Source organism: Chlorocebus sabaeus, chromosome 11, assembly GCF_047675955.1.
Source record: "Chlorocebus sabaeus isolate Y175 chromosome 11, mChlSab1.0.hap1, whole genome shotgun sequence".
NCBI classification, from domain to species: domain Eukaryota; kingdom Metazoa; phylum Chordata; class Mammalia; order Primates; family Cercopithecidae; genus Chlorocebus; species Chlorocebus sabaeus.
In genome coordinates, this window is record NC_132914.1 from 19,055,028 (window position 1) to 19,081,626 (window position 26,599).

The following is a 26,599-nucleotide window of genomic DNA, read 5'->3' on the forward strand; positions in this document are numbered from 1 at the left end:
ACTTATTCTAGTCTCTGATTTTCCAGTTAATTTAGGAAATACCTTTCAGTTTATATATTGTATTTCTTTTCTATTGCTGCTGTAACAAATTATCACAAACTTTGTGGCTTAAAGCAACCCATTTATTACGTTTCGGTTCTGTAAGTCAGAAGTCCAACATGGGTCCCATTGTGCTAAGATCAAGATTTCATCAGGGCTGTATTCCTTCCTGGAAGCCCCAAGGGAGAGATCCCTTGACGATTCCAGCTTCTAGAGACATCTTATGTTCCTAGCCATGTGGCCCCTTTCTTCATCTTAAAAGCCAGCAAAGTGGATTCAATCCTCATATCACAGCAGCAGTCTGATCTCTTCTCTCCTTCTCCCATTTTAAGGATCGTTGTGATTACACTGGGTCCAGTCAGATAATCTTTCCATTTTAAGGTCAGCTAATTAGGAAACTTAATTTCATCTGCAGCCTTAAATCCTCTTTGCCAGGTAACTTACCATGGTCACAGGTTCCAGGGATCAAAACATGGGAATATTTGAGGGGACACAGTTTTGTCTATGAAATACATTTTCTATAGTTCTGCAGACTTACTTAAATCAGGGACTCTTAGACATGTCTTCTCAAATATGTCACAATTGCTCTTAAACTACATGTGTAGTCTGTTTCAAAGTCGAAGTGTGTGACTTTTAATTATTTTATACATTACTTCATAATGCAAAATGCAAACATTTATTGGCTGGAACTAAATAACATTTTTGTTTGTTTATAAACTAGGAAATATTGTAGCTTCTAGAATATGATGGTAAAAAGAAGGTTGAAAATTATTAGAAATTTCTTAAAACAACCAAATTTAATATTAAGAAATGGATCTGGAAGAGGTTGTGTTTTTATTACATTTTCAATATGAAAAGATATTTCTCATTCTCCTTTATCTCATGATAATGAAATTTTTTCAGACAGGCTTCTAACCCATTTCAAGCTTACTGTGAGAAGTACTTGAAAAAAAAGTTGTTATTAATAAAAATTAAAAAGTTTTTAACCCTTTTTAGTGGAGATAGTTGAGTTGAGTGAATACTCTGTTTCAGGGCCAAAATCCAGGCATACTCTACATGTTATACTAGTATGTCATGTTCAGCCATGTGCCTCCTTTAATCCCTGTTTATGATAAATCTGTGAACATAAATTCAAACCTTAGATAAGTTAATACACTTTTTTGTTCTTCCATTTCTTTATTTGCTCAGTGGTAGTAATAATATTATATATCTGACAGATTGAAGTGAGAAATAAACATGTTAAAACATAAATATCTCTCTATATAAAGCATTAGCACAGAGTAGGTGCTCAAAAACTGTTAGGTATCATTAACAATAACAAGATGGTCCAGCCTAAAGGAATCTTTAATTGCTGCATCAGACCACTGATACCTTATTTAAAGACCTTCCTGTGACTCCATAAAATTAAAAAAACTCAAGGTTTTGAAAACATCAAAAATTGTAAAAGTCACTTTAATGTAGCTACATTTACCATAATAAACTACAAGGAACAAGTCAAGCTAAGAAACAGCGGAACAGAATATTAAGTGTTGTTGTCAAAATTAAAGTCACATCTGCTGACAAATTCTGAGTTCCATGACAGATGGTTGAAGGAGTACAATTTGCTCCAATGAAACATAGCTTATACTAGAAACATCAAGAGAAAAATTGCCATTCCTGAAAAGGGCGTTTCAGGTAGATAATGATATAGCTATGTGACTCATGAATTCTTATAATAGCTTTAAATAATATTTTGAGATTCATTTTCTGGTTAACACTTTATTATATACACCATTTACATACATCTCTTGAAAATCTTTCCCAAATTTATCAGTTAGTTCAATTACTTTACTGAATATATAAAGTATAATAAATCTAATTCATTTATTCCTTAGGTGATTATGATTTTCAAAAAAATTTAAATGCCAATATAATAAAAATCAAATTGCATTGCAAAAAAGATTGATAGAGAAATGTTTGATAGTCATTACCAGAATTATCCTTTAAAATTGTTTTTGTCTTTACCACATTCACACACAATTGTCAAGAGAATTAATAAATCCATCAAAGTGAAGCAAATACTTCACAATTTCATTTTTCTCCTAACTTAACTGTGGTTTTTAAAAATTTGTTAAATAAAATGGTCAACAAAAGAGCATCTACTCTGAGTGAAGCAATGGACGAGGCACTGAGTTGTAAGTAAAAAAAACCAATAACAAATGTGGTCTGCTGATCTAATGGAAAGGTGAAATGGTACATATGTAATTACAGGTATAATTATTAGTCCCAATGAGAAGTGTAAACTGTAGAAAATATGCAGTAGTTTTACCTTCCCAGGGCATTCAGAAGGTTTCTTTGAAGAAGTAATATTTCAATTAAATCCTAAATAATGAAAAATAATTAGCAAGGCAAGAAGTAGGATGAGTGTCCAGAATAACACCCTGGAAAATGTCAGTTATCAAAAATGAAGTCCTTTTAAGGAGCCAGAAGGCCAGGCCGATGAAAAGGAGAGAATGAAACTGAGTAGCATAAGGTGAACCTAGAGAGTGTGCAGTGTCACGTATCATTAAGGAACTTCCAAGTCAACTGAGGAATTAATAAACGTTATCCTGAGATAATAGGGAACCACTGAAAAACTATAACCAGTGGAGATATTTGGTTAATGTCTTAAATAAAACATACATGATTGGATTACTGTATAGGGCACAAAAATGAATTGCAGAAAATGGAAAAGGAGTCCCAGAGTCAATACAATATTTCAAGTGAAAATATGCAAGCTTTAAATGAGGACTATAGTAGTGATAGAGAGGGGAAGACAGATTCAAGATGTATTACTGTAGTACACCCTACAAGGACTGGTGGATTATTGGATATAGAAGAAGAAAGATGAGGAAGGATTCAAAGGTGAAACTCTGGTTTCTGGTTTAAGCAACTGCGTGAATAATTGTGTCATTTTTTTGCCCCATAGAACACTGTAATAAGAGCAGATTCTTGGGTGAATTATGATTAGTTTTGGACTTTCATTTGGAGACTTAAAAGATGTCCAAATGGAGCTATTGATTAAGTAATAAGAAGAGTGGCCAAGGTTAAAGTCATTGACAAATGGATGGGATGGTAATTTAAACCACAGGAGGTATGAAATAATTTACAATAAAAGAATAATAGGGAAGAAAAAAAGCTCTGACAAGGATATGATGGAAAATGCATAATAGAAAACAAACAAAACAAAACAAAAACCACGGAAAGACTCAGAAAGTTCAGTGTCATGAAAAGCCAAAGTAAGAAAGCAAGAAATTACAAGTATGGTGAATGGTATCAAATCCTGTGAAGAGATAAATTCAAAAAGGACTGAAAACTGTCTTTTGAATTTACTAACGTAAAGTCAATTGATGAACTTAATGTTAGTAGTTTTAGGGAAGTATAAAAGGCTTTGCAATTATTTAGAGTTTTTTGGGGAAAAGGAAAAAGTCTAGCTAACCATATTAAGGTGATTTGTTACGGTGGTTAGAAAAGAGTTAAAACTATGTCTATGGATGGGGTAATTGCTGGTCAAGAAGAGACTGTTTAGCTAATAAGAAAGAGACTTTAGCATGCCAACATGCTTATAGATTTCCCTCTGTACTTAAATGATAAGTGGATATTTAATAGAAAAAGGGGGAATATTGACTTTGAATAGATTCATGAAACTTTCATTATAATTGAGGTGAACTTATTTTTCTGTCACAGGAGTTTTGTCAGTCTACCCAGTCAATACTTTCCTTTCAGACTCATAATGTTGTAAGACCGGATAGAGTTTTATAGTACTTAAGGAATTATTTCATTTGCTAAAAAAAAGCCCACAAAACACTTGTTTATAGTTATTTATCCTATATCTGTCTTATAAGCTCTTTTCTTTCAAATTAAATACTTTTTCTTTCATTTTATGCTTTTTCTAGGAAAATTTCTATCTTCTTTTGTATTATCAAAGAGATATTTGGAGCAGAGTCAACCCTCTCAGTTACATAAAATAAAAAATGGCATATTTTTGGCAAACAGATCCAAATCCCAATGAATCACATGAAAAGCAGTATGAACACCAAGAATTTCTCTTTGTAAATCAACCCCATTCTTCTAGCCAAGTCAGTCTGGGTTTTGATCAGATAGTAGATGAGATCAGTGGCAAAATTCCACACTACGAGAGTGAAATTGATGAAGACACCTTTTTTTGTGCCTGTTGCACCAAAATGGGACTCAAAAGGGCATTCATTAAATGAAGCACACCAAATATCTTTGAATGAATTCACTTCTAAAAGCCGTGAACTCTCCTGGCATCAAGTTAGAAAAGCACCAGCAATTGGTTTTAGTCCTTCTGTGTTACCAAAACCTCAAAATATGAATAAAGAATGCCCCTGGGGAAGCCCCATAGGAAAACATCATGGTGCTGATGATTCCAGATTCAATATTTTAGCTCCATCATTCACAAGTTTGGATAAAATTAATCTACAGAAAGAATTAGAAAATGAAAACCGTAACTACCATATAGGATTTGAAAGCAGCATTCCTCCTACAAACTCGTCCTTCTCAACTGAATTCATGCCCAAAGAAGAGAATAAAAGGAGTGGACATGTGAACATTGTGGAACCCTCTTTGATGCTTTTGAAAGGCTCTCTTCAACCCGGGATGGGGGAAAGTACATGGCAGAAGAACATAGAGGTATGTATAATACATGTCAATCTAAAAATATGAATCTGAAAGAATCATTCAATAATGTATTGTGTTAATTTGGTAATGAAGGTAACTAACCTTAAATAGGGAAACCTATTCATATTACTTTTGAAAAAAATATTTTCAGAAATGATGTGTTCTTGTATTAAAGATTTTTTTCCGAGAAAAGGGGAAATAAAATTTTTTAAATATCATCTGTAAGGTTCCAGTTCCAGTTTCATCAAAACTGTTATAAAATTTTATTTAGTTTTAATTATGGTACTTTCATTTCATTGATAAAAATAGCAGAGTTGAAGGTTTAACTGATAATATTTTCTATTTTTTGTTTAATGCACATACGCAAACACAAATACGTTTCATTACATTTATATTTTAAGTCACATTGTAATGATTTGGAACTTTATATCATTATTGGTAGGAAAAAATGTCCCTTTACTCAGAGTCTCCTAATTTATACGATTAGCAGGCAACTTCTATCGAGATCATTCCAAAGGTAGGAAATTAAGTATTCATTGTGTGACTCATCTTAATGCGTTTATTACTAACTTCCCAATCATTTTAGTAACCAGAGCTTTTTTCTGTATTTGAAGAATTCTCTGTTTCTCTGCTTGAGTCTAGACACAAGTAAAATCAGAAGTAAATAATATTTATTTCTGATTTAAAAAAGAAGAAACATTATTGCAGCTGTAGTTTCCTGGTTGAGGTAGACGGGTTCTTTATTTAATACAACAACTATTTTAAAAATCCTTAAAATATATTGTGATATGCTATCCAGAATAATGCAAAGAAGAAAAGATATGATGTCTGAATTCAGGAATAGCATATTGCTCATGTTAACTTGCAAACAAATAATGGCAACATAGTAAAATAACAGGTGGAGTAAGTGCATAGGAAAAGAAACATCTAATTCTACTTCATTCGAATTCACTTGCAAAAGAGGTAGCACCTCAAAATATCTAAATTCAAATTCATTAAATCTTCAGGCTGTCTAGTTCTGATCACAATAGTGTAACAACTGCTAAACTTTCCCTACTCCTAAAAACAACTATACAGTTAGACGAAATAAATGAAGCAGTTGATTGAAGGTGTTGAATAGGCAGTATAGAACATAAATCCTTGAGAAAAGTGAGCCCTGTGATCATCTCAGTCTGTGCCTGAGGGCAATTTCATGCTGCTGTGCAGGCTGGTGGAGCCCAATCTGAGCAGCAGTATCACTTACTGCGAAGGCACAGCCTGCAGTTCCAAGTTGCAGAAGCAGTTATGATTTGACAAGCAGAGTGCTAAAGAAGAGGTAGCTATGAAATGGGTATGGGTCAGAAGTATAGAAAGGACTTACTGCTTGGCCAATATTAGGATGTGCTTGCAAGGCTTAGTAGATAATGTCAGCTTTTGACTGAAAATTGGATGGGATTGTGTTAATTACACAGACTTGAAATTACAAGGCAGAAATTTGGGCCAAATTAGAGAAGAGATTGAGCTGAGCACTTCAGGCATTCAAATGAAGCTACAAAGCCATATCTTAAGAGTAAAACTCATGCTCTAAAATGAATGCTACATCAACCAAAATAGATGTGGCCTAACAACAACCAAAAATCAGAGTAATAAGGCAAACAAGACAAGAAAGATTTTAACTGCCTGTCAATGAAAAAAAAATCAATGATGATTCATAATGAGCCATCTACAATATTCAACATAAAATAAAAAATGCATAGATATGTAAAGAAGCAGGGAATTTTGGCTCTCGCTCAAGAAAATAACTCTATCAGTCAAAAGAGCCTCTGAGACAATCCAGATGTTGGAATTAACAGATGGGGACTTTAAATTGGTTCTTAAAAGTATGTTCAAGTAGATAAAGTTAAAGATGTTCATAATGGCTAGCCCAATGATGAGCTCAGCAGGAAATTAGAAACATCAAGAAACAAACACACAAAAACAAAGGCCAAGTCTAGTGCTGGAAACAAAATATATGCAATAAAAAAGTTACTTGATGTGCTTAACAACAGATAGGAAAGAACAGGTGAAAAATAATAATTTGAAAGCAAAACAGTAGAAATTATCCAATCTGAAGTAGAGAAAACACAGGAATCATATAAATATGAGCAGGGATTCAGGGACTTATGAGACAAGAAGCATAATATGTGGACAACTGGAATGCTAACAAGAGGAAAGAAAAATAGGGAGCAAAATTAATTTGAAGAAATAATGGCCAGGAAATTATTCAAATTTGATAGAAAATATCAAATTACAGATCTAAGAAGCTCACCACAACCCAAATAGAATAAATGCAAAGACAGCCACATATAGACATTTTATACTCAAACATCTAAAAATTAAAAGAGAAAATTATGGAAGGGGGCAAAAAGGGAAGAAAAGATTTTACACAGTGGGACAACAATGTGAATAAAATGAAACTTCTCACTCAAAACAATGGAAGCCAGAGACAATAGAATGACATTTTTAAATCTTTGAAAGAAAATAAAACATACTTCATTTCCACTGAGTATAAGTTTCAAATCCAAAAACAAAATAAAGACATTACCATAAACAAATGTTGAAAGAAATCAGTCAGCTAGCAGACACATGAGAATGCCAAATTAAATACTTCCGGTACAAGGAAAATGACACCAGATGGAATCTAGGAAAGAATGAAGAATGTTAGAAATAGTAGTTGAATAATACAAATGACTACTTTAAATTTTTTGAAAGACAATGTACTAAAGCAATACAATAGCATGCTATTGTAGGATTTATTGTGTATGTGGATAAAAACTATTTGACAATAATAACATAATGGGTGGAAGGGGGTTAAATGTTATTTTGCTATGTAAATTCATACATGTTAAATGCAATGGTACAGTAGTAACTCCAAGTAAACTGAGATATGTTAAGAGTGTATATTGTAATTCCTAGAGCTAGTACCATGAATTATAAAAAAAAAAAAAAAAGAAGAAAATCTAAAAATGCAGCAGAAGAATAAAATAAAATAAACATGTCAGGAGAAATAGAAGAACAGAATAAAATAGAAAAGACAATTAGAAACAAATATAAGTAAGACAGTCTTAAATCTAACAATTTCCATAAATATACAAAATGTAAATAGAATAAACATTCCAAACAAAAGGCAGGAATTGACAAATGAGATTAAAAAAAGGAAGGACTCAATTACTGTCTACGAGGGACACAAGAAACAAAGGCAGAGATAGATTGAAAGTAAAAGAAACAAAAAGACTTAACATTCAATCAGGAAAAAATGCTTGCATGATTATTAATATCAAAAATATTATTTCAGGGCTGAGAAAAAAGGGATCATTTTGTAATGCTAAAATGGTCAATCAGGAAGAGATAATAAATTGAAATGTGTACATAATAAGAGTTTTAAAATGCATAAGGCAAGAATGGTTTCTTTAATCCTACATGCGCTGTCTGACCAAGTTATTCATTCATATATTCCCAAGCTATTCATGTATATATTCCCAAGAAATGAAGCATGCATTCACATATTTACTTGTATATGAGCATTAACAGTTTTCTTTACAATACCAGAAAGCTAAAACCAACCCAGAGGTTCATTAATAGGAAGATGACTAAACGAACTGTGGAACAGTCACACAATGGAATACTACTAATCAGCAATAACAATGATAAACTACTGATATGTGTGATAGCAGAAATAATTTTAAAATATGTGTATCATTATATAGAAGCTGCAAATAAAATACCGCATATACCTTATTTATGGTGATAGAAATCTGAATAACAGTAGTTACCAAATAGATATGCAGATTTATATAAAAAAAGATATGGGGACATTTTCTGAAATGAAAGAAATGTTCTATATTGTCATTGGGGTATTGATAGCACAGTTTTATGCCTTTTACAAAACTCAAATTATATACTTAAGATCTATGCATTTTTCTATATGTAAATATTACTTCAATTTTTAAAAATCTAAAAAACAATTTAAAAATGAAATCTGAATGAAACTTCAAAACAGGATAAAACTGTAGAATTATTTAATATTTTCTCTTCACCAAATTATATTAATTTAGTAGTTTTTATTTTAAGTCAATAGGTTGTTCCATTCAGCTAGTGGAAGTACCTCAAGGCAGTAATACGAGTCTGGCCTCTTTTTGCAACAGAGTAAAAAAGTGAGTACTGGTATTTCATTAAACTTTGAAATTTTTGTGCCTAAATAAATTTGTGTATTTTGACATCACTGAACTGATTAATTTAGCATGTAAAAGTCAAAGTCCTGTAATTTCAGAACACACACACACACACAAATTTTTGACAAATTAGTTCATTAATCAACTTCTGTTAATGTTTTTGTTGTTTATAGTCAAATAGATGTTTTTCTCTTAAAAATTTGGTTAAAGTTAAATGTTTTATAAATTCAGACGTGCACTTGTTTGTTGGTGGTTTGGTTTGCAATGAATTTTTTTGTTGTTGTTTAATGATATAAGTGACTAACACCTCTGGCTAACCCCCAAATTAACATAAATTTATCCTCCCTACCTGGGGCAGTCTATACAGAATCATCATAGTTCAATCTTATCTTGAGTGGATTGGCAGAATATTGAATAAATGCATGTGTGTTAATTCATTGAGAAATGAATTTGATCACTAGCAGATATTCCAAAAAAATCACTGGTATTTTGTTAATCTAAAGATGAATTTATGATATAAACATAGACACCTTTTTTAAGGCCAATTTCTTATTAGCAATTAAAATTTATATAGTTCTGCCTCTTCTGTTGCTAAGGTTTCTGAAAGTTTTGAAAAACTAATGCATTCGGCCAGGCACGGTGGCTCACACGTGTAATCCCAGAACTTTGGGAGGCCAAGACAGGTGGATCACAGGAGGCCAGGAGTTCAAGACCAGCCTAGCCAAAGTGGTGAGACCCTGTCTCTGCCAAAAATATAAAAGACAAAAAATTGCTAGGTGTGGTGGCATGCACCTGTAACACCAGATACTTGGGAGGCTGAGTCAGGACAACCACTTGAACCCGGGATGTGGAGCTTGCAGTGAGCTGTCACATCATTGCACGCCAGCCTGGGCGACAGAGTGAGACCCTGTCTCAAAAAAGAAAAATAAAAAGCTAGGCATGGTGGCTCATGCCTGTAATCCCAGCACTTTGGGAGGCCCAGGTGGGTGGATCACTTGAAGTCAGGAGTTCGAGACCAGCCTGGCCAACATGGTGAATGAAACTTCGTCTCTATTAAAAATACAAAAATTAGCCAGGTGTGGTGACAGGAGACTGTAATCCCAGCTACTCGGGAGGCTGAGGCAGGGGAATCACTTGAACCTGGGAGGTGGAGGTTGCAGTGAGCTGAGATCGCGCCATTGTACTCTAGCCTGGGCGACAAGAGGGAAACTCCGTATCAAAAAAAAAAAAAAAAAAAAAAAAGGAAAACTAAGGCATTCATATTTTAATTATTTGGTTTTAACTCAGTTTTGGCTGTTGTCTAAAATATAACTATACAGTTTTATAAACTTTCACTTTCTACCAAATGATTATTTGAAATTAAATGTTTGAATCATTTATTTAGTCATTAATTTAAAGTCTATTTCATTGTCTAATAACTAGCTCATGCGTGGAAGATACTCATATTTAAAATAAACAAGTAAACAAAAAAGCAAGGTCCCTGCCTCATAAAACCTATAACCATGAGAAGGATTGAAAAGCTTACACACAAAGATACAAAACATTCACCTCAAATTTGCAAAAACAAATCGCCTCAAGTTCACGGAAATGTTCAATCTTTAACTTCTTGCTCTAGTTTAAGGGAAAAAAATTCGAAATAGTACTTAGGATTCCTAAATTAGTATTTTTAATGTTATCAATATTTATTATTTCAGGAATAAGCTACTCGCTGTCACAATATGATAAGCATAGGTAGAAACTTGCTACTTTACGTCTAAAATATAGTTAACTTTTACTTTACCTTCTAAGCATGGCAAAGAACTGTCTTAATACTTTAAGATCACTCTTGTGAATAACGCTACTCACAGACCACATTATTAGCTCCTCCAGCAACTCTCTTTTTTAAAACACAATTTCATATTCTTAGATGAAATGTTTTTGTGGATGCAGTAGTGACATCAAAATACCTTATGTGATGATTTTCCAATGACTTATAGTGTACTTTCCAAGCTCTTTAATATAATTTTTCTAAATAGTTTATTTCATAATAGTCATGAAAACTAAAATATACACCAAACAATAACTTCACAGTAGTGAAAAGAAGCCATAAGTTATATTCACACACTCTTTCCTTGTTTTCAATAATTTGTTGGCAAATATTTATAAAATGATTAAATGTATACATGCATAATTATTTTGTACACAACAGGATATTTACTCAAAAATAAGTATGTTTGAGGACCTACTATGTGGCAAGCACCCTTAATTCAAAAGAAGATCAAATGGAATTTGAGAGCTGTTTCAAAAGAGGGTCTCCAAAACTTTGATTTCTCATTGTAACATACTTTAAAGCCACATCTTTCAAATAAAAAATGCCATATTCTTGTAACAAATATGATAACATGCCATACCATATGAAAGAAGTTTCTGGCCCATGGTAGATGCTCAGCAAAGGTTTAGGAGAGAATGAATCATGAATTTGTGTTTTAAATTTAATTTCTTAAAATGGTAGAAGCTGAAATCATGGACGCATTGAGAAGTGTCTTATTATGTGATAAATGCAATTCATAAGGTTCCTCAATCCCTAACTGGACTCTAGACCTTAATGGTAGAGTATAAAAATGAGGAGTGGCCCACGTCCTCATTCTGAGCAGTGGCTCTCAAACTGCAGTTTCAGAGCAGCAACAGCAGCAGCTTACTTGGGAAATTGTTAATAGGACAAGTCTGGGGGACCCTCCGCAGATCTACTGAATCAGAAACTAAGGGATGGAATCTAGAACACAAGTGGATACAGATGCATGCCAGGCCATTGGATGAATGTGTATTTCCTTACCCATTTGCCAGGCCCCTCATGGAGAAGATGTTTCCATAGAATAAAGCATTGGTACTCCACAAATAGCTATTAGGATCATGCAAAATTAACTGCAGTTTCTGCAATTTAGGAAGAGAACCATGAAGTTTAGATGTCAGCATAGTTAACATAAAAAAATTAAAAAAAAAAAGACTTCATATTCACCCTCAGAAACATTTTAAATAGCTACTTGAAAATATCTTCATGTTATATTCTACATGTGGGCATAAAACATTGATCACAGAGAATCAAGCTATGGTAACATAATGACATTATACTTTACATGTGTATATTGCTTTACAATCTGTAAATCTTTTACACGTCTTTTCCATTGTAATAGAAAACCTTTGATGTAGATATTAATATCTACCTCAGTAAACCTTTGAGGTAGATATTAATATCACCACTTGTGCAAAAAAACTAGTCAAATAACTTGCCTCTGGCCATAACGTTACTAAATGAAAGTGCCAGGATCCAAAGTCAAGGCTTCTGGCTCCAAGGGTAAACTGTTTTTGCAATTCTTTGACTCATTTATGTGTAATTGTTCAGAATATAAGAATTACTTTTAGGCTCTAATATTTGTGTAAAATTCAAGTAGTTGTGTAGTATCTAAAAATTTTAAAGAAAATGGAGAGACAAGAATAGTGTTTACAAACTTGACGAAAACAAGAGAATTTATTTGCCAAAATTTCTAAATCAAAACGAGTGACTTGCAGCTTGACAAAATTAGGCGTGAACGAAATCTAAGAGGAAGAACTCTGGCATTAAAAGCAATGTAAATGAAGCAAGTAATAATATTCAGAGTGAATCCTCACGTTTCATGTTATGACAATGAATTCTTAATTATTTCAAATGAGATGCTCCTGGGAAAGCCTAAGGAACAGTCCTTTACGCTTGTTTTTGGTATAATTGCAATCTCTACCAATCTGGACTAGCTAGATGCACTGCACCACAAATCAAGTACTGATTCCTTTCATGTTTTAAGTCTTTTATAGCAAAACACCACATGAAGTTTCTTATGATTATATTGTGGGCAATATGTTTTAAACTGTGTCTTGCAGGTCTTGTCCTAAGTATTTTTCTTAACATATATTTTTCAGAATCAGAGAAAGATATCATGCAGCTGACATTAATTTCAATTCTGGGAAGATCTGGAGCACTACTACAGCATTTCCGTATCAGCTCTTTTCTAAGACCAAGTTTAATATACATATTTTTATTGATAACTCAACACAACCTCTTCATTTTATGCCATGTGGTAAGCAACTTTACAAATAAGTCTACAAATCTCTACAAAGCTGGTACTGGCTACGTAGCCTTGAGTTCAAAGTCTGAAATGATTTAAAAATAATATTAGCTACTGTTTTCCCCTGAAGTGAAATAAGAAGAAAACATCAGGGAGCCTTTTGTTAATATTTAAGGGAGGAAAGCAGAACTATTTTCTTCGAGAAGTATCTTCACATAGCTCACCCCACAATATTTTATCTTCCTGCTATAAAATGCTTAATAGCAAGTATAGCAGGTTTTTAATATATTAAAAAAATGAATTTCAAAGAGATTCTAGATAAAGATGGTATTAAAGTAAAAATGGCTGCTTCTATCTAGTAGGAACAAATATTTCATTGAAATACAAATAAGTTGTGAGGTAGAATAGACATTGTTACACAGAATCTCTATTTCCATAATGAGGAATCTAGTAGCATGGTGTAACATACCTCCATCAGAATTAGCAAACCTATTGATTGGGTCTCTGGGGATGAAACCCAGGAATTTATATTGTATCAAATTTGCCTAAGGATTTTTACTTTTCTAAAGTTTTAGAATATCTGTAAAGTTATTTAGTATCTTACTTCATTGTTATAGTCCACTAATCTGCAAAACAGTATTAGCTCTTTAAACATTTAGATTGCTATTGAGTTTCTACATATTAACAGGAAACTATTTCCTGACACATAATGATCCATTAAATATTTTCTTGTATTTATTAATTACTGTTATTATTGTGCTTCTTTCTTACTCTATTCAAGGTTCTGAGCTAATGCAGATGACTACAAACATAGCAGTATTATATTGGTATATTAGTCAAGACTCTCTTGGTTTGAAATGAAAAGAAACCAATTCCTGCTAGCTTAACCAAAAAAAAAAGTTTTTAAAGAATATAGGGGCTGGGCACAATGGTTCATGCCTGTAATCCCAGCACTTTGGGAAGGCGAGGCAGCCAGATCATCTGGGGTCGGGAGTTCGAGATCAGCCTGAGCAACATGGAGAAACCCTGTATCTATTAAAAATACAAAAAATTCGCTGGGCGTGCTGGCACATGCGTGTAATCCCAGCTACTAGGGGAGCTGAGGCAGGAGAATCACTTGAACCCAGGAGGTGGAGGTTGTGGTGAGCCGAGATCGCACCCTTGTACTCCAGCCTGGGCAACAAGAGCGAAACTTCATTAAAAAAATATATATATATATATATATACACACATATATATATATATGGATTTATTATAGAATTCAAGTGTATGAATTTCAGCAATTAGGAATATATGAAAAACACAAATAACCAAGTAGCCCAAAATTCCTGTATGCATCTTATTTCATTTCATATAATTGCTTCTCATGTGTCTCTCACTCTCTGGTCACTCATTTCCTTTGCTTATACAAAACAAGTGGGAAGCCAAGCTACTAGGCTAGCTATCTATAGACAGTTCAGTATCTCTATGGGATCCAACTCCCAGTTCCTAAAAGCCAGATTCTGATTATTCAGCCAAGATCAATGGTGCTGCACTTTGATCCAGTCAGAAAGACCAAAGGTTGGGTCATGTTGTCTTCAGTTGCTGGCCACTATTAAATAGCATGTTCATGTAAGAGCTTAAAAGGGGAGATTATGGTATGTGAACATGCGAAGACAAATGACTTTACCCTATAGCATGTCTACATTTTGAGTTCCAAAGAAAAAGGTGGAGAGAGAGAGAGAGCAGATATTCATTAAAGTTTCTACAATATAGCTGTTCAAGATAGAACCTTGAGTAATTACTACATGGGAAAGGAATAAGAACCAACGGTGGCTTTGGAGTCTGACTGATCTTGTTTAGAGTCTAGAGAACAACCAATTGTGGAGACTTGGAGTCATTAGGGGCACAGACCTTGTAGTAAACCAATATTGTTTAAATGTGATACTTAACACTAACTGTGTAATCTCTACAAAATTGCATAGCTTTCCTGAAAATCTGTCAATTCATCTTTGAAACTTGGGATATAATACCTATATAAAAGGTACAGTAATCAAGAAATTACATGTAAAGAACTTAATAGAGTAATTGCTCAGTAAAATATAGCTATTATTAATATTAATACTAACATTATATTCCAGAGTGAATATAACCTGCATAATACTTTTAAATTTACTGACCATATTTGTCTATTTTTTTTTATGGTAGCTTCGCACCAGATTCTTGAGGAAAATGAATCGTGCTATTATAAACCCTATTTAACAGATGAGGAAACTAGGTCAAAAAAGTGAAATAACTTATTCACATAGATCAACTAAAAAATGAAAAGTCTGTATTATTTCCATGTCTCGGTGACAGAACATTGATAAGAACATCTCAATCATCACAGAATTGTCTTAATGTCATGGCATGAATATGAATATTAACTAGTATAAATGCCCTGAAAATATTCCAGTTAATTCAGAATCCTTTTATCATGCTGATACTCTAAGAAGGAGCAATACATCTCACTGAGATTGAAAAATGGAAAGAATAAAGCACCCCCTGGAACTTTTGCCTGACTATACTCAAGTTCCTGAGTGTATTTCTCAAGTCCCTAAGAGAAATTGCAGTAGATTTTGATGCAGAACAACAGTGTGCCAAGGGCTTTAACATGAGAAACACAATACCTAGCTTTGTTATATTACATGAATACAGAACTGATCAAAGGAATTGCAATCAACATTTTCCCCAAATATCTTTAAATCTAACCAAACTGATAAGTGAGATGAATCTCAGTTTAATTCCCCTTGATGAAGCTAGACAGTTACAATCCTTTGTACTGTGTTGGTCATATTTTGTGCTCAAAAACTTTTCTTAGTCAGTATGATACACTTTTATTGACTTTTATTATTCCTCTTTGTCTTTAGCTAACTATCTCGTCAAAGATCTAATTGCAGAAATTCTGCATTTTTGTACAAATGACCAGTTACTGCCCAAAGATCATATTCTAAATGTATGTGGCTCTGAAGAATTTTTACAAAAGTAAGTATTTTATACAATTTTGATTATGTTATAATCTGTAAATATTAAGTTACCACTTGTTTTTGGTTTTGTTTTAAACAGACGTTACGCAGACATTATAGTCTTATAATCAGCATAATTACATCAATTTTACCCCCTTTGCAGTGAATTTGAAATTTTCTAAATCATATTAACAGTCTTATTCTTGACTTTATTTTATTTTATGACTATTTATGAAAACAAATATTTAAATGACCTGTGACTAGGGTGACCAACCATTCCAGGTTGCTTAGGATTGAGGTAGCTCTCAGGATGTGGGAGTTTCAGCTTTGAAACCAGTAAAGTCCCAAACTAGTACAAGTTGCTCATCCTACCTGTAATAAAGCTTATTAGAACTGATCACAGCTAAGTAAATAAATTCTTTGGTGATAAGTACTTTTTTGGTTAGAATAATACTTGTATGTTGATTAAATACTGATTTTTTAAAATCACAGGGGCCTTAAGTATAAGCATTATAACTTACTTTTTATAGAATAGTTCTAAAACACCATTACTTTGTTGAGGCAGCTCATTAAAAACAATTGGAAAAGTCTGTTCTCATGTATATCAACTTCAAATACTTATTTGATAAAAAACATCATCTTTTAGTTTACCAAAATAACTATTTGCCTGAAATTCCTACAGACTAGCCTTGAGCAGATAATACAGCTTTAAGAAAATAAATATTTCTCTGCTGATATTGCATAGTTATTCTAAACAGTAAGGTATTAAACACTGAAATGTTTAATACAGTAGATTCCTATTTATATATCTCCTTTGCATCTCTACAAGTATCTAAAGATTGAAAACTATCTCATGGAAGTAAAAACGTATTTCTTTTGAAATTCTCATTGTCATTGTCATTGTCATTGCTCCATCATGAATGTGCTTGAAATTATCTTTTGGGAAGTTTGATAAATTTGATGACATTCTTATTAGTAAATCCAGTTGTTTATTGTGCAATGTTAACAGTGAATGTCTTTTAAGACTAATGATTTTCTTTATTGTGGGAAAAATAATATTTTATTATTTTAATAACAAAATATATTAAAATATTTCAATAACATTTTTACAATCATTATTTTATAATAATGATACATAATAAAAAATAAATATTTATATGCAATTACATATATTTTGTTGCACTAAGTTCACGGATATTCCATTTTCCTTTTTTATTTGAACTTATTAACACACTCAGTCACTGGTCTGCTACCTTCTCCCAACATATGATTTTGACAGTAAATCCAATGAGCACAGGAAAGTATTTTAGTAAATTTAACCTTATATTGATTACTCATTAAAACTCATCTTTTGAATGTGCAGTTTTCCACATGTACATCTGGACTTCTCTTGGTGCCAAAACATTAGATCCAAAGAGCAAAACATTGTCAAATACTTGCATTAAGTTTTAGCAGTAGGAAATATCATCCAGAAAGCAATTGTATTAAAGAGACAGAAATTTGGAAAAGTATAATGTGAAGAAAATGTATACACCTTGATTTAATCACTGTTTTAAATAGGTAAATTATTCATAAATAGATGGCTCAATATTTAACTGATAAATGTATATTTTAATGTTTTCATAGTCATTTAATCATATTAAAATTTCTTTAATTGGGTTTTATTAAGATAGAAAAGTTGCCAAATGTTAATGTATGTTAAATATAGTCATTTATTCCCTAATGGACATTGAACCATTTGTGTATATCAAGGATTTGCATATTATTTAAGAGTAATAGGCTACTTGTATTGATAGAACTTATTTTAATGTGCAGAATATTTATTACTGTTTTTTCTAGTATCTAAAGGTATATATATAAATCATTCAAATATTACTTTTAGTGTATTCCTATGTAATTTGTCTAAAATATGTGTCCTTAAAGACTTGGAAATCTGTTCATAAAGTTCTACTTTATACAGAGAACACAGGTAGTATGTAATACGTTAACAACGGTGCAATAAGTAAAAATTTAGACTCTAAAACTTATAGAATTATACTTCCTTTGGAGTATTTGGCTGGGGAAAATGCTAATTTTCTGATAATACTTCAAAATAATGATCAAATAGATCATGAAACATATGACTACAAACATAGCAGTGTTATATTGGTATATTAGTGAAGACTCTATATTTCTCAGGGTTAGTGAAGTAATAAATAAAATCCTAAAAAGGGAGAAATGTAAATAAATATGACTCTGAGCCCATATAATGCATAGAGAAGTTTCACAATTATTCTGATATTAACACAGTGTTCTCAAATGTTAAAGTGTCACCTGAGGATCTTGTTAGAGAAAGAATTCTGATTTCAGTTGGTCTGGGTGAGGCCTGAGGCTCTCCATTTCTAACAAGCATCTGCTGATATCTATGCTGCCAGTCTACAGTCCACATTTCAAGTACTGATATATTAGAAGCCAAGAATAATGACTTAAGAACTTAGACTCTCCAAAAATTACTCTCTTTTCCAGAACAGCACATGGTATAAAAACTAGATCTAATCAACAAATTAATAAAGATGTTTATACCTTGTAATTTTGCAAAATTAAGAAAGATAATTTTCCTAGCAAATCAAAATTTCCTTTTTCATATGTCAATAATCACTAGTATGCTTCTGCCTCTTCTGCTCCCCCAGTGACCCTTTCTCGCACTCTCATACTGGTCAGTCCAACCTCCTCAACCTCAGTTTCCCTTATCTACACATACTTTTCCTGTCACTTCTATGCCGACTCTGTCTCATGTGCCTGTTCTTGAAACTTCCATACAATGCTTATTACGCCACAACAAACAAACAAGTAGATTAGAGGCGTGGGCTTATCCCGTTGCACTGTAACCTCCTAATGCTCAAGGGGGTACAAGGGCTTCGATATGCGCCACTCAGTCTTACCTTTTTAAAAGAATTCAAGGATGGTTGTACTCAGTATGGTCCTATTTCTCCATATGTTAAGATGGCATTACAGACTCTTTGTACTGAGGTCATTTTGCTTCCTTTAGACTGGGACCTTTTGGCAAAGCTGTTCTAACTCCATCTCAGTATTTACAGTTCCGTACCTGGTGGTCAGAGGAGGCCCGTTTGCAGGTTCAGCTAAATTAGGCTGATGGCATTCTAATTACTCAGGCTTAGCTCACAGGCTCCGATAATTATTCTGATACTACCGCCCAATTAGGTTTTGATGCTCTTACCACGGAACAAGTAACAAAGGTGTGTATGAGAGCTTGGGATAAATTAGGCACCCCAGGCCAAGCTCCTGTGTCTTTTGCTACTGTTAAACAGGGTCACAATGAATTATATCCTGATTTTGTGGCTAGGTTACAAGATGCTATTCAAAAATCTGTCTCTGATGAGCGTGCTCAGGGTATTCTCCTTCATATATTAGCTTTTGAGAATGCGAACCATGAGTGTAAAACAGCCATGCGTTCCATCCAGCGACAAAATGTACCTGATCATGAGGTGTTGCCTGCATATATTAAAGCTTGTGAAGGCATTGGATCGGAGACCCACAAAGCGATTATGAGCACGGGCCATGAAGGATGGCAATCAGACTGACACAACTGATTCTTTTCTTGGAGCCTGCTATAATTGCAGTCAACTTGGTCATACTCAAAAAAATTGCACTGTTAAAAACTTAAAAGTAGACAAGCCGGCTCAAAAACACAGCCAAATGCTCCTGCTACTGTTTGCTCGCATTGTCATAAAGGTAAACATTGGGAAAGTACTTGCTGCTCTAAGTATGATACAGATGGAAATCCCTTGCCACAGAGCCAAGGAAACAGGAAGCGGGGCCAGTTCCAGGCCCCAGTATCAAATGGGACACCTCAGACTCAGACCAATGTTGAGTTTCCGCTTCAAGCTGCACCAACGCAGCCCCCCACACAAACAAATTTACCTACAGCCAACACAGACAGGTCCCAGCCTCTTCTTCTATCTCAGTACCATGCTTGTCTACCTCCACAGTGGGGGATGGGGCGGTCCATCTCTGTAGTACCATGCCTCTAAATTTTCTGCCTAATTCTTTGCCTTTAAATATAACTATACTATTTTTGCAACTTATTTAACATTTATTTTAATTTAGTATCATAAAACCTTTTCTCTCGTTTAAAATATCCCATGACTCACTCATTCTTATTCTCCCTTTCATTTTCTCTCTCTCTCTCTCACTTTCTTACTCTCACTCTACCTGTCTGATTTTAAATAATACACTATATAATGAACACAGAGCAAATTAAAGAATCAGAACAGAAACTATCAATTTTGTCATAGGTTCATGGAAGCTTAATACAAAATTGTTAGCAATATGAGAAATAATAGGAAAAAAGAAATAATCTGTTTCATTAAAAAAATATTAAAAATTTTAATCATGTTCCTGTTCTTCAACTCCCGATTTCATTACCATGGAGAAAGGAGTCCATACTCTTATGCAATAGCTTGATCCCAGTCAGTTTTTCCAGTGAGCTCAAGGACGGGAACTATATCTTTTCTTTCCCATTGAATGTAGCACAGATATGAGGTCCTAGAAAATGAAACTACTATTTCCTAGACTGTCCCTGCATCTCTCTTTTTTACAGAGAGTAACAATTGTGCCTTCACCTATACTTGTAACCATCTCACATAAGTTTTTTCTTCATAAATACGTTGATAATATATGAAGTATATTGCTTCTTCATAATTTTATCTCTTATTACTCTCTAGCCAAATATTTACTAGGAGCTCAGGTATTTCTGTTTCTCCATCCTAACCAAAAAACCACTCCTGTGATTTTTTTTTCTCTACACCTGTGGTTTCTTTTTATGACTTATTTTCTTATTGATACACTGTAAATATTCATAAGGTACATGTGATATTTGAATATCTACATAGAATGTATAATGATCAAGTCAAGATATTTAGAATATCCACCACCTCAAACATTTATCATTTCTTTGTAGAAGGGGGTCACTCATATGTGGGAACTAAAAATGGTTCTCATGAAGTTAGAGTATAGAATTATAGTTATGAGGCTGGGAAGGGTGTGGGATGGGGAGAGGATGAAGAGAGGAGGGTTAATACATGTAAACATATAGTTAGATAGAATGAATCAGTTCCAGTGTTTGGGAGCACAGTAGTTTGACTACAGTTAACAACAATTATTGTATATTCAAAAAAGCTAGAAGAGAAGATTTTGGCTTGTTTTATTTAACATAATGGCCTCTAGTTCCATCCATGTTGCTGCAATTGACAGCATTTCATTCTTTTTTAAATAATTGAAGAGTATTCCATTGTGTATATATACCACATTTTCTTTATTTATTCATTAATTGATGAATACTTAGGTTGATTCCATATCTTGGCTAATGTGAATAGTATTTCAATAAACATGGAGGTGCAGGTATCCCTTTGGTATACTAATTTCCTTTCTTTTGGATAAATACCCATTAGTAGGATTCCTGAATTGCATGGTAGTTTATTTTAGTCTTTTGCAAAACCTCCATCCCATTTTCCATAATGGTTGTAGTAATTTACATTCCCACCAACAGTGTGTAAGAGCTCCCTTTTCTCTGCATCCTTGCCAGCATTGATTACAATGATCTTCCTATCTACTTGAGAGTCTTGTTTTTCTCTCTGGGACTAGTTAAAATTCTAAAATAATCCTTTTCAAAAAACTTCTATTTTTTTAAAAAAGTTCTAACTAATCTCATGACAATTTATATTACTTTGTTCTTTCCTTTGAGATGGATTCTTCACTGTGTCACCCAGGCTGGAGTGCAGTGGCACAATCTCGTCTCACTGAAACCTCTGCCTCCTGGGTTCAAGTAATTTTCCTGCCTCAGGCTTCTGAGTAGCTGGGACAACATGTGCATGCCACCATGCCCGGCTAATTTTTGTATTTTTGGTAGAGATGACGTTTCACCATGTTGGCCAGGCTGGTCTCAAATGCGTGACCTCTATTGATCCACCCGCCTCGGCCTCCCAAAGTGCTGGGATTGCAGGAGTGAGCTACCGCGCCCGACCCAATTTATATTAATTTGTTCATTAAACATTTGATTATAAATTGAAATTGTTTTGTACTCAGAGTAAAAATAAAACTATTAATTACCAGTGAGAAAAAGACTAAGTCATAATACATACAGTTTTAAGTAATAGATTACACTCATTAGCAGTAAAACTGCAGGGGTAGAAGAGTCTTTTTTCTTCTCAGTGAAATTAACAATTTCACTTAGCAAACTTGAACGAATTGATTACTTTCAGCAAATTTGTTACAGCCTAAGACTTCAAATATTAAAATTCATTCCAACTTTTAAGACTTACTTTGAGCAAAGAAATAGATAAAGTGCTTTCTCTTTTACATAACTCTACTCCTCCACTTATAAAATCACAGAACCTTGTGGGAGGATAGAAAGGAACATATCATAACTTTGAGCTATCTCACACACAGTAAAAAAGTGCGTTCTGTTAATAAATCATTCAATAAGAGTTTCTTGAATGACTTTAATTTCTTTTTTAATCTCCTTCATAGTGCTTTACCTAATATTCTATAATTAACTTTGGTTTACTTCTGCAGTAAATAGCTAATGACCACAAAAATAACACACCATACAACTTGCATTTGGTTTTAATTCAATAACTCTGTGCTAGAACAAATGTCCTCATATGCATATATATACACCTTCACTTGAGAGTGAAATCCCAAAGAAAGACCTTGTGCTAAATAAAGTTTGTTTAATATTATTAAAAGCTACTTGTAAAAATGATAGCATATTTCAGCCAAAGGTTTTTTAAAAAGCTGAATTGCACAAGTATCATCAACTAATAAACTTGGTCAAAGGAATCTCAAAGCTGTTGCATGAGGGTTCCAAGAAGATATGGCAAATTACATGTGAATGTAGGTACATAATTTAATATTATTGTAGATATATAATACCAAAATGTAGCTGTCACATTATTTTTGTTACCCAAAAGCACTGTCTAGTTTTAGAAGCTAAGAATTATTAAATCTTCCCAATTTTGAATTAATAAAAGTTTAAATGACCCAATTCTCTGTTTTTCTTAAATAAAATAAAGTGATTAAAGAACTTTTGAATTACATATTACTTCAAATTAGCTGAAATCACATTAATAAGACAAAACATTGCTCATGTATTGTTTTTTATTTGTAAAGTCTGTAGTAGGATGTTTCTCCACTGGAAATTTTGTGGGCAAAAACAATAATAAAACCTTAGGATAGAATGAAATCTGCATATTTGATCTCCTGGTATAATGACTATATCATAAATTTCGCATCCCATACCCCCCACAAAAAGAGCTCCTTGGGGCTTAGTATATGTTTTTTGTGAAAGATACAAAGTGACAGTTTCACCACTGTTACTTTTTTTTACTGACTTTCTTAGTAACTTCATTTATATAGTTATATTAATACTTGTCTTTTGTGACTGCTTGTAACTTAGTAGGGAGAGCATTGCAAACTTGAGAGTTGTTGTAAAACTTTTTTCCAGATTAAAAAAAATAATAATAACTTGGTGGCTGGGCCGGGGAAATGGCGGCTTCAGGAGAGAGCAGGACTTGGGGCAGCGGAGGCAGCACCGAGGAAGCCTTTGTGACCTTCTACAGTGAAGTGAAACAAATAGAGAAGAGAGACTCGGTTCTCACATCGAAAAGTCGGATTGAAAGAGTGACCCGTCCCGGTTCCTCTTGCTTCGATTTGAACCCATTTGAGGTTCTTCAGATAGATCCTGAAGTTACAGATGAGGAAACAAAAAAGAGGTTTCGGCAGTTATCCATCTTGGTGGATCCTGACAAAAATCAAGATGATGCTGACAGAGCACAAAAGGCTTGAAGCTGTGGACAAAGCTTACCAGTTGCTACTGGATCAGGAGCAAAAGAAGAGGGCCCTGGATGTAATTCAGGCAGGAAAAGAATACGTGGAACACACTGTGAAAGAGCGAAAAAAACAATTAAAGAAGGAAGGAAAACCTACAATTGTAGAGGAGGATGATCCTGAACTGTTCAAACAAGCTGTATATAAACAGACAATGAATCTCTTTGCTGAGCTGGAAATTAAAAGGAAAGAGAGAGAAGCCAAAGAGATGCATGAAAGGAAACGACAAAGGGAAGAAGAGATTGAAGCTCAAGAAAAAGCCAAACGGGAAAGAGAGTGGCAGAAAAACTTTGAGGAAAGTCGAGATGGTCGTGTGGACAGCTGGCGAAACTTCCAAGCCAATACAAAGGGGAAGAAAGAGAAGAAAAATCGAACCTTCCTGAGACCACCAAAAGTAAAGATGGAGCAGCCTGAGTGACCACCTGGGGTCACAGGCACAGAACCTTCCCCCTGCTCTCTCCCTTCCTGCTTCGAAGGACTCATTCTTTCCTCCCACTTTTACCCCAACATAAAGGGGAATTTGCTTTTAGTCCATTTTGTTTTCAATACGATTTAATATTGATCAGAGTAATTCTTTTGTACATTGAAATGAGGGGCTTGGTTTAAAAAAAGACCTTCCCCTCTCCTTGCCCCTAGAACAACCAGGATTAGAAGGTGCCTCCATTGGTGCTGCCTTCTCTTCCCACAGCCTGTAACTCAGTGTTTTGTACTTCACTGCATTGTGATGGTTGGAAACTTCGTGGATAGTTTGTGGAAATCATCCGATTTAACATATTGCTTAAAATGGTGTTGCTGTGACTTCAGAGACAAGCCTGGAAGGGGCACCTTAGGAAGCCTCTTCACTTCAGTTGCTCGCTTCTGGGTGTGCTCCCTTCGAAGGCCCAGATGAGACAGGGAAGACTTGTGGGCACACAGAGCGGCATCTGATGCCCTGATGCCCTGTGGTGTTTGGCATGTGCCACCGTCTACTGACCAATCAGCGTGGCATGAAGCCCATGCCACCCAAACCTTTCACTTTCCAAAGAGCTAGCCGTCCTCCACCCAGTACCATGTTAGCCTGTCTGCATTTGTTAGTGGTAATATTCTTTTTGTATAATAAATTTTTATACCCCCCAAAAAATAATAACTTCTTTACAGAATGTTCAATTTTTTGAATTTTAAGTAATGCATATATACTATATGTATGAAGAAAAATAACCATATTTGAGTGAGGAGGCATGAGGGATAGTTGCCTTTTCATAGACTTGCGGGAGGTCTTAAGAAAAATAGTGCATTTGAATATAAAGTTTCAGATCTCCTTGGTCCAAATCCCTCTTGAGTATTAGCTTCTGGTATCAATTTATGTCCCATACAGGATTTTTGTTCAAAAGCTTGACTCTTCTCTACTAACCACCTCATGCCTAAAAGCCCTAGTTTTAGGGTTGAACTTGTTCTTGTCTCTCCAAGTCATAAAGTTTGACTTTTCCTATTCATAGCTCCCCTGAAGGCAAAATAACAATAAACTCAGGAGCACTGGTTTAGTGAAACAACATATTGATCTTTATCTATGCTGAGTCAGCTCCAAATACCACTTTGAGCACAAAATCCAGGGCTATTTTATTAGTTGCAAAGACCAGTTTACTCAAATTAAGGATATGGCAGATTTAACAATGTAGAAATTTTCAAGGGACACATACCAAATGTGTGTACATGTGCCAAATGTATGCACATACACATAACTATCTGAAAAATACGCTGAGTAGTACTATAGTACTAATATTATTTTAATATTTTGTTATATTCACCTTACATTCCTGACTTAGTTATCCCAAAGATTTTAAGTCCAGCTTAGTTACTGAGTTTTCTTAAAGAAATACCTTCAGAAGCTGTCAGCAATCCTTGTTTTCAATATTTACAAAATCAAATTGAAATAGTTTATTTTCTATACATGAGTTTAATATTTCACAATACACCTCTGTGACTACTTCTTGCATGTAAGAATAAAGAACATTTTAGCTTAATTCAAATTATATAAAATAAGGGTAAGTATTTATTCCAACAAAAGAGCATCGCTTTCAAATGCGGGTTTACAAGGCGCGGCTAGGGCAATAAGAATCAATATTCATAGTTTGAATGTTATTTAGGATGCTTTCTTGCTCATAAGACAAATTTGAGTACTTATCATTTTTTGGTGTTAAGGTCATTAATCTCTCTTTACATAAACAGATTTCCTCAGAAATACTCTAAAATAACATGAGCTATTTAGGAATAGGAAATAAGTGTAATTATGTACAAGAATTCAGCCTCTTAGTGTTCATTTTAAATGACAAGTATACTCATAATAATTCCTAAGATAGTAACTAGCAGATAGATGGAATCAAATATGTGTAGAGAGAATAAATAATTAATATACAGAAAGTTTGATTTTCTAGGATATGGGAAGAAAAAGCCTAAACATTTTATTGTGTCATAGACATTCAGTTCGTTTAACAACTGAAGCTTCATAGATGATTATTAAATAAAACATAGGTAGTGCTCATATTTGGAATGTTACCAGATTGAGAAAAACACCTGGTGTATACGACCTCAAATGAATAATTCCTGTGCTCATACTATAAGCATTGTAATTCCCAATGTGGCCTTGTTCTTAGAGCGCAACCCTTCTCTTCACATTACCCACCTTAGGGTCCATGCCTTTCATTTCTCTTTCTCTTGGTATAGTAACCTTTCTTCTTATCTTTTCTGATATCTAGAATTCTCAAACAAAAATTCATTTTTTATTTCA

The 26,599-nt window shown here is 33.8% G+C and overlaps 1 protein-coding gene and 1 pseudogene across 1 annotated transcript in view; both read left to right on the forward strand.

Annotated features, from left to right (window-relative positions):
- The first annotated feature begins 3,809 nt into the window (after nt 1-3,809).
- PIK3C2G (phosphatidylinositol-4-phosphate 3-kinase catalytic subunit type 2 gamma) overlaps nt 3,810-26,599 on the forward strand; it is a 383,353-nt gene continuing 360,563 nt past the window's right edge. The window contains 5 exon segments of the mRNA XM_007967793.3: nt 3,810-4,217; nt 4,219-4,710; nt 8,788-8,870; nt 12,819-12,976; nt 15,853-15,967. Coding sequence (XP_007965984.3) covers nt 4,032-4,217; nt 4,219-4,710; nt 8,788-8,870; nt 12,819-12,976; nt 15,853-15,967 — 1,034 coding nt within the window. The 5' untranslated portion in view covers nt 3,810-4,031.
- LOC103218711 (dnaJ homolog subfamily C member 8 pseudogene) lies at nt 23,482-24,262 on the forward strand (annotated as a pseudogene).